This window comes from Haliotis cracherodii, unplaced genomic scaffold (assembly GCF_022045235.1).
Source record: "Haliotis cracherodii isolate W230 unplaced genomic scaffold, xgHalCrac1.p SCAF_4, whole genome shotgun sequence".
Classification (NCBI taxonomy): Eukaryota; Metazoa; Mollusca; class Gastropoda; order Lepetellida; family Haliotidae; genus Haliotis; species Haliotis cracherodii.
In genome coordinates this window covers 68,012,391-68,031,144 of record NW_027266297.1, presented here as the reverse complement: position 1 = coordinate 68,031,144, position 18,754 = coordinate 68,012,391, and the positions used below count along the sequence as shown (strand labels likewise).

At 43.3% G+C, this 18,754-nt stretch overlaps 1 protein-coding gene across 1 annotated transcript in view; it reads left to right on the top strand.

Moving 5' to 3' along the window:
• Positions 1–14,336, top strand: part of LOC139478409 (serine palmitoyltransferase 1-like) — a 37,960-nt gene extending 23,624 nt beyond the window's left edge. The window contains exons 10-16 of the mRNA XM_071260855.1: positions 2,693–2,788; positions 3,610–3,706; positions 4,396–4,450; positions 5,909–6,026; positions 6,441–6,514; positions 8,044–8,136; positions 8,790–14,336. Of these exons, the coding sequence (XP_071116956.1) occupies positions 2,693–2,788; positions 3,610–3,706; positions 4,396–4,450; positions 5,909–6,026; positions 6,441–6,514; positions 8,044–8,136; positions 8,790–8,799 (543 nt within the window). The 3' untranslated portion in view covers positions 8,800–14,336. The remainder of the gene's footprint in view (positions 1–2,692; positions 2,789–3,609; positions 3,707–4,395; positions 4,451–5,908; positions 6,027–6,440; positions 6,515–8,043; positions 8,137–8,789) is intronic.
• Positions 14,337–18,754: the final 4,418 nt, after the last annotated feature.

The window sequence follows — 18,754 nt, the reverse complement described above, 5'->3', positions numbered from 1 at the left end:
ACTGTGGTGTCAGAGTTGAAGGGAACTTCAACACAACCGAAATGGCTAATAAAGAAGGAATACGCAGGGACCACGCTTTTACTTTGAGACAACCGTAAGTTTGACACATCAAAGTGTTTGACTTTAGGTTTCATGTTGTCATACGACTTTCTCCTGCCTTTGTACAATTCTGCATGTGAAGGGTTTCCTTTCTGGTTTCCGCTCTTGGGTTTCCACCTCCCATGTTTTAACATGGGATAGGTTGGGTTTGGTTTAACGTTTGTGGCTTTCATCCATACTTATTTCTCTTTTTATGTTGTAGAATTTTAGAAATTATGGATGCTGTGGTCATATCTGAGCTAGTGTCTGGGGTCGGTGATGACCACCTGCGTCCTCTGCGTAGACTGTCATGACAAGAAGGTAGCCCAGGATCCCCACGGATCCCTTGCTGCCCGCATTGCTCTGAGTGTTGTGTGTGACTGTGTGCCTCAGGACCCCTTGCGTGCATGTCATCTGATGGGTCAGCCCTTGGAGTTACTACTCCTGGTTCGTCAGACGTGGGCAGTGCCTCACACCTCAGTCATCACCCCGGCTATTAGATTACTCAGGCACCTTTACGACAAGTACTACGATGGCGCCTGTGACCACGGCCTGAGCTTCTTCGGCAGCGATGGCGCCATGGCTACTATCGTCTGCCTCAGAAGATTATTGGCAACTCCACCTCACATCCCATTGAGTTCACTTGTCTAGAGTCTCCAAGCGCCTGCGCCTCAACAGGCACTACCTCCTCTACATCATCAGGCGTCACCCCATCAGGCGCCGTCTCTTCAGGCGCCACACTTACAGGCACAGTTCCAGGGTATTATTACTCACAGCGAGTGCAGCCTCTTCAGATGCTACTGCCTCTTCCGCCTCGGGGCAGCCTGTTCAGGTGTCATCACAACAGGCGCCGTTCTCAGAGGCCTTGAATTTGCTGGCCTCCTTCAGGGGGAGATCACCTCTAGTAGTCTCTCCTCAGGCTACTCATACTCACATGGATGTCAGTTCGGCGTTGCAGTTTCACTTTCATTGCCGCATGGTACACCTCTACTTCACCAAGGGCTTCCTCTTGTGCATCGGCGATATAAAGTGCATATGATTTTGTTTCCCATCTTGACGCCTCCACTTCATGCAGACGACACCAAGATTTTGGGTCGTTTACTTCTTTGTGACTCAAGATTGATGACATATCACTGATGTCCATAGACATGAGTTCCGCTTGTCCCTCTTGCCATTGTCTCTCATTATCACCTTCGTGCAGGTTTGGTGACAAGAATTGGCCTGCTGTTGACAGACTTCATGAGGGAACTGCCCTCGGCTTTGGTTGAGATTATTTGCGGACTTGGCTCAACTTCTCATGCATGCCACTGCCTCCATCCTGCTTATATTGAGGATCCTGGGTAGCGGAGGATCCTGGGTAGCGGAGGATCCTGGGTAGTGGAGGAAACCCTATCAGCCCTGTGCGAAGCAACTGATTGGGGTCCAGCCTTTGACGCAGGCCACATCTTCTTGGGCACTCAGCCCTCCTATTCAGCATGGTTGGCAGTGATGCTCCTTCCCTCTTCATGACTATCCTGTTGGCAGACACCTCCAGTTGTTCTGGCAAAACTAGAACCAACTCTTCCCGGACTGCTGGGTCATTCAGACTCTCCGCTACGGGTACCGCTTACCCTTTATAGCACTGTATCGCCTCTCCAACTGATGTACCTTGCCTAACCTTGGAGTCATTATAGGACAACATCCGGCTTCTCCTGGCCAAGGAGGTAATAGAACTCCTGACTCCAGAGGCCATTACACAAGGATTTTACAGCTGCACCTTCCTGGTTCTGAAGAAATATTCATTGAAACTGCCTATGATTCACAGTCTGTGTGCAATTTCATAGACAAACCTCCATTGTTTTGGAGTATTTTTTCTTCACTAGCCGAGATTACAAATGGCAAGTCCTACCGTCTGGCATCTCTATGGCCCTGTGTTTTTTCACTTGTATTACCTTCAGCGTACATCAACTGTTTCCTGGGATCCCTCGTTTCAACTGGAATTGAATCTCTCCCAGACCCTACAATTCATCAGGGGGACACGAGTTGAGGACTCCTCCTTGATCCACAGGCATGGTGGAATTTGTTTCATCCTCTGGTCCATGCAGGCCTGTTGTCAGTGTTCCACGGGCATGATGGAATATGTTTCACCCTCTGGTCCATGCAGGCCTGTCGTCAGTGTTCCACGGGCATGATGGAATATGTTTCACCCTCTGGTCCATGCAGGCCTGTCGTCAGTGTTCCACGGGCATGATGGAATATGTTTCACCCTCTGGTCCATGCAGGCCTGTCGTCAGTGACTGAAGTTTAACCTGCCTGGTCTGGCAGCTTGGTCACCAGTATGCGGGCAATCATAGGAAAAGGTGGGTTACGAGTAGTACAGGAGCATGCTGGAGTGAGGTGGTTGGAGGGTGTGTTTGGGCGATTGTTCTACACTGTTCTACACTGTTATTTGATTGAAGCAAGAAGGACTATTGCTTACTGTTGTGTTAGGATGTAAATAAGGGAAATGCTCTGATACCCATTTTCCTTCAACTAGCTGAATCAAAACATCTTAATTATAAAATGTCTGTTAGACTGTAGAACAATTATTTATATATGGCATTACTGTTATCTTGTGTTTATATTGTTTTTACAGATAGAAGAAATTGATCTGATTGCTGCATCTCTAGAGAACTCCATTGCCTCCATCGGGGGATTCTGTTGTGGGCGGAAATACGTCATTGATCACCAGGTAAGCATAAGAAGGATTTTTTTCAAGCCTAACGATCAAAACAATAATGTTTTTTTTCAAAACTTCTTAATCGTCTGAGTAACCAAGGTTCTCAGTCATCTAAGGCGCCACTGTTCGCTGTTTCTAGGTTTGTCAGCACAATACCCATATTTGTGGGTTGTGGGTTCACTCACTCACTCACTCACTCACTCAACCACTCAACCACTCACTCAACCACTCACTCAACCATCACTCACTCAGTCAACCACTCAGTCAACCACTTAGTCAACCACTCAACCACTCACTCAGTCAACCACTCAGTCAACCACTTAGTCAACCACTCAACCACTCACTCAACCACTCACTCAGTCAACCACTCAGTCAACCACTTAGTCAACCACTCAACCACTCACTCAACCACTCAGGTCAACCACTCAGGTCAACCACTCAACCACGGTACAAGAGATATTGATATATGGTATTCTTGTTTCCCTACCTGGGACTCGACATTAAGGATATAAAACAAGGACTTGTTAGCTCGGAGTCAGTATATGCTGTGACTGAGGAGGGTAATCATACTAAACTGCTGCATGGTATCTCATTTAGCTAGCACCATAACACCAGCATAAGCCCTTCCTAGTACAAGCAGCCACACACGCATGGGAATATAACTGCCACCTCATTTCACCTCATCGGGTCTTTTTTATACAAAACCATCTTTGAATTTATTGGGGGAAAAGAATTCAATTATGTCTGATATCAAGGGTGAAGGTGATATGCAGTTTTGTCAGAATGGCTTCTTTGGTGCCTGTTGATGGTGACATCGTCTGTCTGTGTTCCAGCGTCTGTCAGGACTCGGCTACTGTTTCTCGGCCTCCTTGCCCCCCATGCTGGCCTCAGCTGCCACACAAGCCATCAGCATCCTGGAGAATCAGCCTGGTGAGTAGTCTTCAGTAACAGCGACCCCTTCGCGTACAAGGGACTTAGTGGATCGAGTGGTCACTGTGACTTGGTTGGGTGCCTGTCATTGTACCCTAATACCAGGAATTGTTGCGCATCTCACTTGTTTTGTCTGGTTCAAGCTTGATTAGTTACATACAGCTGAGATATTGCTGAATGTGACTTAAACAACAAACACATCTTCCTATTCATCATCATCATCATCATCATCATCATCATCATCATCACCACCATTCGGAGTCATCAGATCACTCAGCCAGTACATACAACGCATACCTAAAGTATAATGAACATCTCCCTACTTCTGTTGGGAGAAACATATTATCTGGGAGATGTGATATTATTATTATGTGGGTTGAGAAAATGGTAATCTGTTCCTAACAACTCAAATGTCTTCATGACCTGACAGCTTTACAAGTATTAGCATAACAATTTCCTTTCTTACCAAATGATGAATGTGACGTTATAAGGTGACTCCGGGGAGAATGCAAATGTTCGTCTACCAATGATGATAAATGTAGAAGGACGCAATTAGGCCCCCACAAAAGATCCATAGTTCTAGATGTCATGTTTCTACTTACTGGACTTGACTGTACATGTACTGTTAAGTGTGACTTAGGCCTTTGTTCCTTTGCTGGAATAATGATGATGGACTTGTTTGTTTTCAGTTTTATTGACACAACTGGAAGAGAACTGTAAGCTGATGCATGAGGGCCTCTCAAAGTGAGTAGAAGGAAAGCAGTTTCTTTGACCTTCAGTGCCCTGTGTGGGTAACCTCTGGGGATTCCCCAGTACCTCATGCTTGTCATGATTGGACACAGTGGTTGGTTGGTGTGACAGGTGATTGGATGGACACCTGGGGATTCCCCAGTACCTCATGCTTGTCATGATTGGATACAGTGGTGGGTTGGTGTGACAGGTGATTGGATGGACACCTGGGGATTCCCCAGTACCTCATGCTTGTCATGATTGGATACAGTGGTGGGTTGGTGTGACAGGTGATTGGATGGACACCTGGGGATTCCCCAGTACCTCATGCTTGTCATGAGTGGATACAGTGGTGGGTTGGTGTGACAGGTGATTGGATGGACACCTGGGGATTCCCCAGTACCTCATGCTTGTCATGATTGGATACAGTGGTGGGTTGGTGTGACAGGTGATTGGATGGACACCTGGGGATTCCCCAGTACCTCATGCTTGTCATGATTGGACACAGTGGTTGGTTGGTGTGGCTGGTGATTGGATGGACACCTGGGGATTCCCCAGTACCTCATGCTTGTCATGATTGGACACAGTGGTTGGATGGTGTGACAGGTGATTGGATGGACACCTGGGGATTCCCCAGTACCTCATGCTTGTCATGAGTGGACACAATGGTTGGTTGGTGTGACAGGTGATTGGATGGACACCTGGGGATTCCCCAGTACCTCATGCTTGTCATGAGTGGATACAGTGGTGGGTTGGTGTGACAGGTGATTGGATGGACACCTGGGGATTACCCAGTACCTCATGCTTGTCATGAGTGGATTAAATGGTTGGTTGGTGTGACAGGTGATTGGATGGACACCTGGGGATTACCCAGTACCTCATGCTTGTCATGAGTGGATTAAATGGTTGGTTGGTGTGACAGGTGATTGGATGGACACCTGGGGATTACCCAGTACCTCATGCTTGTCATGAGTGGATTAAATGGTTGGTTGGTGTGACAGGTGATTGGATGGACACCTGGGAATTGCTTGTAAAGAGTGGACACAATGGTTGGTTGGTGTGACAGGTGATTGGATTGACACCTGGGGATTCCCCAGTATCTCATGCTTGTCAAGATTGGACACAATGGTTGGTTGGTGTGACAGGTGATTGGATGGACACCTGGGGATTCCCCAGTACCTCATGCTTGTCATGAGTGGATACAGTGGTTGGTTGGTGTGACAGGTGATTGTGACCTTGTGATTGTGTGTGTGATTGTGTGTGTGCTCACACCATCACACATAAGTGTGCTAGTTCAGGTGTAGATTGCAGTCTGAATCTAATCGTGTTATACAACACCTTAAATAACTTTAAGCTATATGTTTATTTGGTTTGATGTAAGAAACCTTCTGTCTCAGCAAATGCTTTGAATATGCCAGGACAGATATGACATAACTAGCATGTTGAGTCTAGTCTTGATGTGATGTTTTCCAGACTTGAGGGTTTCTGTGTCTTGGGGGATCCTGTCGCTCCTATCAAGCATGTCCGCCTGTCTGAGCCATCTGATGACCGTGATCTGGACATGAAGACCCTGCAGATGATTGTGGATCATGTGAGTTACACTGTCGTCATTATAAATAGTGCAGTCACCCCCAACAGTTTTTCCTTCAACTGGTTTTCTGTAATATCTTTTCAAGATAATGTGCTTAGAAGTGTTACATGAGGACAGTCAGTTTGACTTTCTAGTTACAAGGCAAGGGGTTCCTGTGGCCATTAAACTCATTCAAGTCTAAGTGGAACTTTAAGCAATGAACTTTAAATATTGTTTGTCATATATAAATGTGTTTCAACTTGCCAGAAAGAATAATTTTCTCTAAAATTTAATTGTCTTGTGGATTCAGGATGTTCAATCTGAGAGTTATCTCCCTTGAACTTCAGGGGATTCATACATTTCCTTATTGAAACTGAACTGTTATCACAATGAAAATTCAAAATGATGCTTAAAGTATGAATATTGTTGTTACAGTCGATGCAGCAGGGCGTTGCACTGACTCTGGCTCGCTACCTGGAGAAGGAGGAGCATGTCCTTCCATGCCCCAGGTGACTGTTACCTTGTTAGTTGCTCTGTAGAACAAGCACCTGCTGCTACTCCAAGGGATGGAGTGGCCAGGTGGTCTCAAGCGTTAGGCCAGCAAGCCCCAGATGCTGAGATTGTATCCCACTAGAGACCTGGGCCCACTTGCACAAAGAGATCTTAGCGCTAAGATGATCGTAACTCCCATACTTTAACATAGGCTTATGATAGTCTTAGCGCTAAGATCGCTTTGTGCAAGTGGGCCCAGGTGGTTATTCAGCCTATGGACCAACAATGTTTACAGGTCTTTACGGTGTCGACCCGTGAAGATTCCAGTGTAGAATAGGTCTTCAGCAACCCATGCTTGCCGTACAAGGGGACTATGCTTGTCGTAAGAGGCGACTAACGGGATCGGATGGTCAGGCTCGCTGACTTGGTTGATACATGTCATCGATCCCAATTGCGTGGATCGATGCTCATGCTATTAATCACAGGATTGTCTGGTCCAGATTCGATTATTTACAGACCGCCGTCATATAGCTGCAATATTGCTGAGTGTGGCGTTAAACAACAAACCAACCAACCAACGAACCAGGTGGTTATTCAACCTATGGACCAACAATATTTACAGGTCTTTACGGTGTTGTCACTACCCCTAGTGTACAGCCTGTAGTGTACATCTAACAGAACCCAGTCATTCAGTGGTAGATGACCAGATCGTGGAAACACAAATACGTTCATCCACCCAAAATGTGTGGTGTCACCCTGGGCAAGTGACTTAGTTCAAATGTGCCTTTGTCCAGCCAGCAGGGAATGAGTACCTGATGCGTGAGGTGATTGTAAAATTCCTCTACCCTTAAGTCAGCTTGGGCTGTATGATCCCCAGGGATTGGAGAAGGATAGCTGGAATGAATACGGATCCACTGGTTGGGGAACAAATATACTGCTTTTGATCAGATAGTAGTACCTCTATAAGTGGGGGATGTATATGTAGCATAAAACTTATATCGCAAAACTGATGTAGCTATTGACAGATGTACCACCATAACACATAGCATCTAGCGGTTTCCTGCCTCCGTGGTCTAGAGGTAGAGCGTCCGCCTGGAGAGCGGAAGGTCCTGGGTTCGATCCCCGGTTTGCGTTATAACAAAAGATGTTAAAAGATGGTACTTGTTGTTACCCTGTCTGGCGCTAGGCATTTAGGGGCTAAAACAAGGACTGGTCGGCTCAGAGTCAGTATACTGTGTCTGAGTGAGGTATTCATGTTAAACTGCGGCATGGTATCTCAGTGTGCTAGCACTATAAATCGGCATCAGTCCGGACTAGTACAAGCAGCCACACACACGTGCATCCACGTCGCAATATAAGTGCAATAATCTTGGACGCAACGTTAAACCCAATTTCACCTCACCTCACCTCTAGCAGTTAAATATAACTACTTTGAAACATGACATTTATGTTATATTTCTGTCTATGTAATAATACCTTAGTGACTAAATGTAAGGTAAAAATTTGTGCTTATTTTCAGATGTTAATTACACTGTTTTTATTTCAGTATACGAGTGTCTGTGAACTGCAAATTGGAAAAAGATGAGATTGATCGTGTGTTGAGTTCAATGACTGCTAGTGTAAACAAGGTTATGTCTGCGTGAGTATAACACAGGTCGCTGAAAATCCCCCATCGTATTTCTGATGACTCATGTATGAATTAAGCCCCAAATCAGGAGGCACTGGGGTACATTTTTAAGTTGTTTTCATTATCACTAAGTAGTAAATATAGAAAAAGATATTACCGTATTCGATGTAATAAGCGCCCACAGCAATATTTGCTAATATATTTGCTAGAGAACAATCCCAATTAGCACCCCTTCCGATTGATCAATGTACACAAGACTTATTTATTCATGTATATTTATTCTTATTTATTTATTCATTATTCATTCGTGTGTTATATGCACCCTTAATTATGGGCAATTAACATCTGGTTGTACATAAACATTTCAGGCTGTCAGCATAAACCACGAAAAATATCTTTCAACTCTGTTTTTTTTTCACCAAAATAATATCTAATAAGAGCTCCCTATTTCTAATTTTGTTAGTGCCATGGGCGCTTATTACATCGAATATGGTAGGCATAGTAAAAATGGGTGAAGCCCTCTTCTGGTGTCTTCTGCCATGATTTGGTAAAAGGGGCATAAAAGCATAGTTAGTCACTAACTCCAAAACTTGAAAGATCAACAAGAGTATATCTGTAAGAAACTCGCCAGCCGATGACCACAATATGTCTGTGTTCCTTTCCAGCACCTCATAGCAGCTGGAGAGTTTGATGGCAAAGCAGTCTACCTTACTCCACGGACACCAGATACTTGACGACCATCACTACACATTATACATATCATGACTCTCACTTACACAGTCACACGTGGAGACGTGGGATAGCACAGTTTGAAATAAGTGGGAAATGTTTTGTTCATGTTTCCATAAACTTCTGAATGTCACTGGCTATGAACACACAATGCCATTTAGAAAGTGGTCAGATGTTTCAAATGTTATACTTGGGATAACACTTCTCTTAGTAAAGTACAGATTCTAGTACATTTTGGGGCTGAGTCCGTCCGGGATTCGAACCCTAACAGGACTCCACACAAAAAATGTACCGGAATCTGTACTTTACAAAGAAAGTGTTATCTCAAATATAACATTTGTCTCTAACTATGTTTTTGAAATAAATCAGTTATCAGAGTTATTTTGAGAGTTTACAGGATGAAGGTAGAATTTTAATGCTGACATTCAATGAAATTACCGTAATGGTTACATTAAATGAGATATAATGGGATAGGGTGAAATTTGGGGAGTGTGAAGTACATCCCCAATAAGACACTTACTTCTGACATTTGTTTTTTTTTAAATGTGTCTGTAAATGATGTAACAGTTTTGTTCTGAGATTGTAGTTTCCAGAAAGCCTGAAAGTTAATAGTGGAATGTGAATGTTTCCTAGGCTGAACTTCTCTGAATATTTCTTGTATTCACATGACCACTGTGTAGTGGTGGGGTGTGTGTGTTGACCAGTGTCCAGCTGGTCCAGGGTACCAAGCTGCCTGACTGCTCGGGCTTGTAGGGTGAGGACTGTGATGAATGTAGTGTGTCAGTATGCACCACAAGTGATAGTTTGTGGGAACACATCAGCATTGATCGTTATGCATGTTACAGAACTTGACACATTTTACTTCCACAACACTTTACAGCCAACCTTTGTTGACTGCTGATTGCCGCATCTTATTTCAAACCTTTTTTAGCAGCTTAGAATATCTCAAACTTGTTTATGTGTCGTGTCAATGGATTCCATCTTGACCAGCACAGAAATCATCCTGAAGATGGGGAACTCTCTATAAGTCAATAGAGGTGAGATGACATTCAAGGCAATGTCACCGTGGTTCTCTAAGCTGATTTTCTTTCACACACCTTTTTTTTTTTTTTCAGTTTTTATTCCATTTTAATAGTATACAGAGAATATATTAAGGAAGGTATTGCATAACAGCATGTGATAATATTTAAATTGTACATGGTGGGAGGCTGTATTTTTAAACTGGGGATATGTGGGTATAAAGTCTTTCACAGACTTGGTGGTGGTTGAAATCAATAACAGTGACGAGATAACATTCTGGTTTTAATTTTTGAAAACTTTCCTGATATTTCAGATCATTTTCGGAATTTGATTTTTCTTTGCCTACAGTCCTTGAGTGTCAATTTTTGATACTGAAATAAGCAAATTGGTGTTTGGTTGCAAATTCGTACCTGTCTATAAAAGACTTTTAAGGTCTTAAATTTTTTTATAATCCCTCTATGAGATAGGAAATTCAACTGTGTTTACCAGTTGTTTCAGTGGAACTGTTTGTTGTTTCATCATGGAGTACACTCACACCTTGATGAAGGAGTTGGGAATGTTACAAACATGTGTACCGCCTCTGTATCATGTTAGTGTGCAGTATGAGCAGTGGTAGACAGGAGACCTCAACAAGCCCCAGCTGAGACATCCTCTTGTTACATTAGGAGGCCAAATGTGTCTTGTTTATTAGGGCTGGGACGGGTAACTCGGGTACTCGGGCCGGGTGGGTACTGAGTAGGATCCCAGGACCCACATGACTAACCGGACCCGTGGTTAGTCATTTGATATATTGTTTATTGCCAAAAATTATCTAGAACTGCATAGTGACACTACAAATCGCTAATATTGGCATTTCTTTCTGACAATGCACGCATAGCTTCTGACTTTTATATGTTTGAAAAAAGATAAAGCTTAAGTCAACTTCAGTGTATGTGTGACCAGAGCGCTTTATAGTGTAGGGGAGTGTATCTAAATACTTTTTGCCAGAGCACCGTTCAAACAATTCTCGATCGGACATTTTGTACCCATCTCTTGAGACCTACAGCGGGTACCCGAGTAGGGTGGGGTAATGGGGGTGGGGTACCCGGGTAGTAAATTTGGACTCCTCCCAGCCCTATTGTTTATGACTGTATATAATGATGAGGTGGATATATTTATAGATATGTGTGTTTCTGTTGTATGTGAGCACCTTTCATCACCTCCCTGTTAAACCATGAATATATTTTTAATGACATATCATATATTAATTATTAACTTCTATATATATATAGCTTCTCTGTACTGGCCTCAGTGGTGAAAGACCCTGGCGTGACATCACATTACTGCCAACGTCATATGCTATGTATTATCGCGCTCCTCATGGTTTATTCTCCCTGCAGTGTTTTATTGTACGATAAACAACTCCCACTCGTTTATTTCTTATGAGATATCAACATTATATACAGCTTCTTTGAAGATGATAAGATGTAAACCTTTAAAAATATTTACCCGTTTATTAATAATGATGACTCCCTCAATAGAATCTGACCTCGGCAATCTTGTACAAGTCTATTTTCGAAAGGGGGATATTTCCTGTATTCTCACAATCTCACAATCCTCATGTTGATTACCTGTACCTTTTCTCCCAATACTGATACGCGATATAACTGGAATACTGTTAAAAGCGGCGTTAAACTAAACTCACTCACTCACTCTCACTCTTGGATGCGATCGTTCATCCATTGTGTTTATCTACATACCCCAACTACATCTAATGACTGAAGTAACAATCAGTCAAGTGGTACCACAGAGGGACTATATTCTTATCACAATAAACTGGGGGGCACGGGTGGCCCAGTCGTCTAAGGCACTGCGATTCGCTGTGCAGAATTGCATCCCTTGGGCATGCAAGAAACCTCTGATTGTGGGTTTGAATCCCGGTTCGCCCCAATTATGTTTCTAGGTTTGTCAGCACCATACCCGTGCTCGTGGGTTTCACCAAAGTGGTAAACGTCTAAGACCTGCATCACTTCGGGCTTTCCTCCCACATTAAGCTGACTCGCCGTGATATAACTGGAATACTGTTAAAAGCAGCGTTAAACCCAACTCACTCACTCACTCACGATAAACTGCACGTGATTTCCAAACGTTACATGCTAATCCTGCACAAGACAAATGGTGCATCTTGAGTCAAGGATCTATGACGTCACGTGTGATGTGTTCATGAGCGTCGATTTACACAACATAACATTTTGCTTTTTCTGCGTCTAACCAATCTAGTTATCTCTTGAATATGAGTAATTCCTCATATAGTAACCAACATATATGGTAGACATGTTTCTTTTGGTGGTGAGTATACTAACTGCTCACTGGTATCCTGGGTACAGATGCACTAAGAGGAAAGTGAGGGCATGTTTGGTGTAAGGGTATTTCACATTAAATAGAGGATGTGTTGAATGTGGCACTAAATAATACTTGCATCTTTGGACAGTAGTGGGTAAACTTACAGAATCTATTTGTCTGTAATTCAGAAAACTGAATTCTAAAATTCTTCTCATTTTTCATAACATGTTCACAGTAGATGTTTTTAGTTCTTCTGTCTAGTTTTGCACTTCTGTAGACTGTTTTCCTGTGCCAGCTTGTTTGTTTCGGGGCATTTGGGAGTGGAATAGAATATTGTCACATCGGAAAAGCACCGCTAGTAGACCGTGTGACATGACTGACTGTACATAAAAAAGCATACAATATGCCACTTGTGAGACCTGGACAGAAATAATGCTTGATGCCCGTGGCAGGTACTCGAGTACCTGTTTATGGCCCGGGTATAGATGTACCTGAGTTCCCGATATTGAGTCGGGTATAGATGGACTAGTGTGTCTCCCAGACCCTAGAGAATAAATAAAAAAGGAGTCCAACTTAAGTCTAGAATGATTTTGCCAGTCTAGATTGCCCCAGCTTAACAATTAAGGATTTTTCTGGGCTCTATTTGGGTACTTTGTTTTTGTAGATATATATTTATAGATAAGATAAATTCATTTTGGAACTAATGTTCTGTGAATAATGGACTTGAGTACCAAATAAGGGATCATGGCCAACTTGCACAAAGAGATCTTAGCGATACGACTATCGCTAGCCTATGTTAAAGTATGGGAGTTACAGTCATCTTAGTGCTGAGATCGCTTCGTGCAAGTGGACCAGGTTTTGATGTACTTGCACCGATAGCGGGTCGGTTATTAGTGGCCTCAAGTAAGGCGGGGTATAGGGTCGGGTCGAGATAGAATTGAGTCTTATGATCCTATGTTGATATAGACTGTGATCTCTATGTGCACAGGGCATGTTGGTTACCTACAATGTTCCTCTTGTCATTACCTGTCCCTATGTTACATCATGTGTGTAAGGAGGCACCGGTGGCCCAGTCGTCTAAGGCGCTGCGATTCGCTGTGCAGAGTTGCGTCCCCTGGACACGCCAGAAACCTATGATTGTGGGTTCGAATCCCAGTTCACCTCGATTATGTTTCTAGGTTTGTCAGCACCATACCCGTGCTCATGGTTTCACCGAAGTGGTAAACGTCTGAGACCTGCATCACTTCGGGCTTTCACGCCGCGATATAACTGGAATACTGTTAAAAGCAGCGTTAAACCCAACTCACGCACTCATGTGTGTAATATGCCCCAACGTGAGTAAAATGAATTGTCGTGTGGGACACAGTCCGGTTGTCAAAAAATGTCAATTGAGATTTGAGCCAGGAAAACCTCTGGACTTTCCAGTGTGTAGGAAGAATTTTCTTGATAAGTATCATGCCCCAAATTTGAAAGAAAATGCTACAACCATTATATATAATGTGATAAATATTTATCGGAAAAACTTCAATTTAGTTCATTTCCACATCAGTCTGATAGCATGGCAGGTTAAGTTGTCCAGAAAGGCCGTGACAACATCCACAGTGTGATGTCATTGGAAGTCCAGAGTGGCGTCATGTCCGTCTCTCACCTGGTTGAGTAGTGGTGCTAAGTACGGGTCAAAACCAAGATCCTCCTCAGCCCCCTTGTATTGTCATTGTCACTAAATGTTTTGTGTTTGCATTTGTGTTGCAATTTTGTAGGTGTTATTATTCTGTCTTTTTCAAATGAAGAATGCTCAACCTGCCTTCAAATCTTAAGAGACATTATTTTGATCTCCTGATTCACAAGCACCTATTTATTTCTTATGATGTTCAACGTATAACGTAAGGTTGTCACTCTATGAAGCATAATAAGTATGTCAGAGGTCATGTGTACTGTTGTGTTAATGAGTGTACGAAGACTGAGATATGTTTGCTCTAAGCACGTGTGCATGAACATTGGGTGACCTTATTATGTTTTAAGCTGTTTTATACTTTTCTATGATTTTTGTCCATCTTCTGAAATCAATGATTTGCAAGTTGTAAATATTTCCTCAAACATATATCATATGCAATGATGAATAAAGTGTATTTGAAGTTGAAGTGACCTGTGTTGTGTGGCCAGGAGCCCTCATCATGGGTCAGTGTAACATGAGTGAGTGAGTGAGTACTCATCATGGGTCAGTGTAACATGAGTTAGTGAGTGAGTGAGTGCTCATCATGGGTCAGTGTAACATGAATGAGTGAGTGAGTGAGTGCATATCATGGGTCAGTGTAACATGAGTGAGTGCGTGAGTGCTCATCATGGGTCAGTGTAACATGAGCGAGTGAGTGAGTGCTCATCATGGGTCAGTGTAACATGAGTGAGTGAGTGGGTGGGTGGGTATTGCTTGTACTAGGACAGACTTCTGTTAGCCCACTGAGATACCATGCTGCAGTTTAACATGAATATCCCACTCAGACACAGTATGTACCGACTCTGAGCCGACCAGTGCTTGTTTTATCTCCTTAATGTGAGTGACAGACAAGGAAACAACAAGTACCATCTTTCAACGTCTTTGGGATGACTCTCCCAGGGGAACGAACAACCAACCTTCTGCTCTCAGGTACATGCTTTATCCACTTGACCATGGACTACGAGTGTTCGAATCCTGGTTCGCCCCGATTATGTTTCTAGGTTTGTCAGCACCATGCCCATGCTTGTGGGTTTCACCAAAGTGGTAAACGTCTGAGACCTGCATCACTTCAGGCTTTCATTAAGCTAACACGCCGCGATATAACTGGAATAGTGTTAAAGCGGCGTTAAACTCAACTCACTCACTCACCCTTCCTCGTCAGACGACAGACGCGGTGTGTGATTCATTGCCAGATTGGTGCTGATGTGCAAAGCCCACCTGTACAGTGACAGTAGCCATTGTTGGAAACGTCAGTAAGCAAGAAACCCACAACACGGAAGTGGAGCACCCTAACATATGTATCATACTCCTCAATCTCATTACAATCAGATCTTTGTTCTCACTACTGCTAAACAAAAATCTGAGGACATCCCATTACGGGTCACGTCAGACCGACCTTGCGCGAACTTTGACCGACCAATGGAATGACGAATCAGAAGGCAGCTTTCTCGTGCTTTACGGCGCTATTTTCAAATTAGCGATACCCCGTGTTAAAGTTTTCGAGGATGCATGATTAGAAATCACATTCCGACTGTCACCTTCATGATCTGGTAAGCGACGCTCTGATTGGTCGGATGAAAGGTCGTTCTGACGTGACCTCAACTGGGATGTCCTCAGATCTTTGTTTAGCGGTAGCGAGAACTAAGGTCTGATTTTAATGAGATTGCATACTCCCTGACAACTGCCGGACATATGGACGTGTCAAAATGAAGTTTAAGACGTGTGTGTACGTGTCCAGGCCTAGCATCTATTCAACAGACCTGCTCTGCCAGAAGTAGGGGCTCCTTGGTGCTGACACACTTCACAGTGACGAAAGGGTACACGCTTACTTCACAATACTGAACGTAGAGTACTGAAAGTACAGCTTCTGTCTCTGATTGCGCCATGTAATCGGTAGTCATGTAAAATAGACGAACTTGACATGCAGCCTTTAGAATCATCCCGTAAAGCTTATTAATGCCACGCCCTCTTTCAACAGCTGAACGAACTTAAGCATTGCTAGCTTCGTATGTTTCATCAGCTCCAGACTTTGGTGTTACCTTTCACGACTCTTGTTGTAAAACTGCGCATTCTCTTTCTACAAATATTCTAACTTCCAATGACTCTTGCTCAAAAGTTGTTTGATCAGGGTTACAACATTCATAGACATAGTGAGGCGGTGGGGTAGCCTAGTGGTTAAAGCGCTCACTCGTCACGATGAAAAGACCTGGGTTCGAATCCCGACATGGGTACAATGTGTAAAGCCCATTTCTGGTGCCCCCCGACCCCGGCGTAATATTGCTAAAAGCGGCGTAAAACCATACTCACTCACTCATAGACATAGTAAAGCTTTCACACGGTTTTATGGTAAACATATTTGACGCATCAGTGACAAGAATGATGTCCGATGCAATTCCCTAGTTTGACTTGTACCATATGCTCTCGTTTTTTTCCAGCTGAACAATTGACTTGCCTTTACATGTATTTGTGACGGGTGTCACGGGTGGGGCACTGGCGCAGGATACGCTCACCTTTTCGTGAACACCTGGTGTTGTCACTACTTGATACTGATTCATAAACACATGATTATAATATAGTCGAAATCGTACAATCGACCCTTTTCACTTTTATTTATGAGCATTGCACATTGTGGTCCAGTGGGAATTCAGCTGTAATACCATGGTTCATAATGGGAGAAGTGTGCGACTGTAGGATTTCATCACCGTAGCACTGGGCTGTTAAGTTTCCTTGCACTTACACCCGTCTTGCTCTACCAGTGTGGGTAAATACAGCCCACATCATTACGTTACCACCGACAAATATGTAGACTTACAGTCTACAAAACGTTCATGATAACGTCGGTACAACCTGGCTGTTCCATTAGCTCGGTGCAGCATAAATCTTGACCGGTCGTCGAACCAAACAGTTGCCCATAGCCGATGAGGTCATACGCTGTGTGATTGCACCACCAACGCAACTGAGGATGCGTCAAGACAACACCTCTGTCTGTCTGACTCTTAGACCTGTCTCACGATGGCGGTTCCGCACTCTCTGATCAGATATAATCGAAGTCCTGGAAGCATTCGTCACCACTGGCATGTTTTCGTAACCTTCTGCTTGTCCCGGAATGGGACGAGTTGGTCACGAATGGTTCTGGAAGTATCGCTATTGTACACTTTCGGCGCAGATGACGTGATCGTGGTGTTTATGTATCAGCGAAGGATAAAACATGGCTGAAATGTCGCATTGTAGTGACCAGATTTCTGCAGTATGAGTAATTTAAAGTGAGTGAGTGAGTGCATGGATGAGTATGGTTTTAAGTCGCATTTAGCAATATTCCAGCAATGTCACGACGGGGGACACCGGAAAATGGGCTTCACACATTGTACCCATGTCGGGAATCGAACCCGGCTCTTCGGAGGGCCGAGCCAACGCTTTAACCACTAGGCTACCCGACCGCCCCTCTCCTGGACGTCCCAGTGCACACCTTCTGTCGCTGGATTGTCTGGTTCAGACTCGATTATTTACAGACCGCCGTCATATAGCTGGAATATTGCTGAGTGCGGCGTTAAACAACAAACCAACAACCAACAACAACATTCTGTATGCAGTCCCATGATCTTCCAAGCACTTGGTCCGGTCTGTGAACCTCTACTGAGCCAGCATCTCCACAGAGACGCACCTCTACATGTGAAACGAAGACCATTGCTAACTATATTGTTTATATCTTCATCTTATCCCATTACAGATCCTGTGGACTATCATGTAGCCTTGCTATATTGTGAACTCGTATTTGATGATGGTGTGACTTCGCTCACCTAACCATGATTCAGACAATAAGAAGTATCCTACCAACAGCTCGTTCTCTCTGTTGTAAGGTTAATCTTAGCATGCTACTGTCCAACGGGTTGGGTGAGAGTGAGTGAGTGAGTGAGTTGGGTTTAACGCGTGGCAGTTCTCTCTTTATAGACGTGTGATTTGCTGCTTTGGCAAAGTTAGATGTATGGTATGTCTAACTCGACTAACTGCATGTGTTTGTGTAGACTAACATTTAGTCTCTGAAATCTTATATTACACAATATCCTTCTTGACTCTAAAAATAATAAAAAAATCCCTACGCTGATTTCAGAGTGTGGAATAGAGCTAGTTTGAGCTGGCTAGACTTTCTTTTGTATGCATTTCTAGTTTATTTTTTTTCATAAAATAAATATATTCCACGGTCATGGTGCAGGACAAGTGTTTGTGCAAAGATTCCGAGAAAGATATTTGTTCTGATAATAAGAGATGTACAGTAAACTACGGTTATAACGAACCCAAATGGACCACTAATTTTAATTCGTTATAAGCATATATACAACATCTATACAGCAAATGGCCGGGACCAAAATTTAAGTTCGTAATATCCGTCAGTTCGTTATAAGCGTGTTCGTTATAAACGTATTTTACTGTATATGTAAACATTGGTTAAGCAACAAACACTCATGAACATAAGGATAACAATTTTATTAAGGATAGTATATTTAACAGTAATATGGAAGTATAGATTTGACACTTTACCACAATAAACGAGATTCATCGAGTAGAATGAGGTACAGGCATAATATTACAGTTACGTGATAGACACTTGAGTCAATGCAAATGGACGGCAAGCATAGTTTTACAATGTATACTGTTATAAAAATGCATCCCTCGGAGCTCATTACAGAATCTCCGATATTCCAATGTGTTTTCAGTCCAATGACATTGAATGCGATAAAATTATAAGAGGAACATTTGTTTCTGTCAGACTCGCAAACATTTGAGTATTTAAACTGAGGTGATTAGTGTTTATCATCCGGAAAATTTTCAAGGTTAGTGCTAGAACTC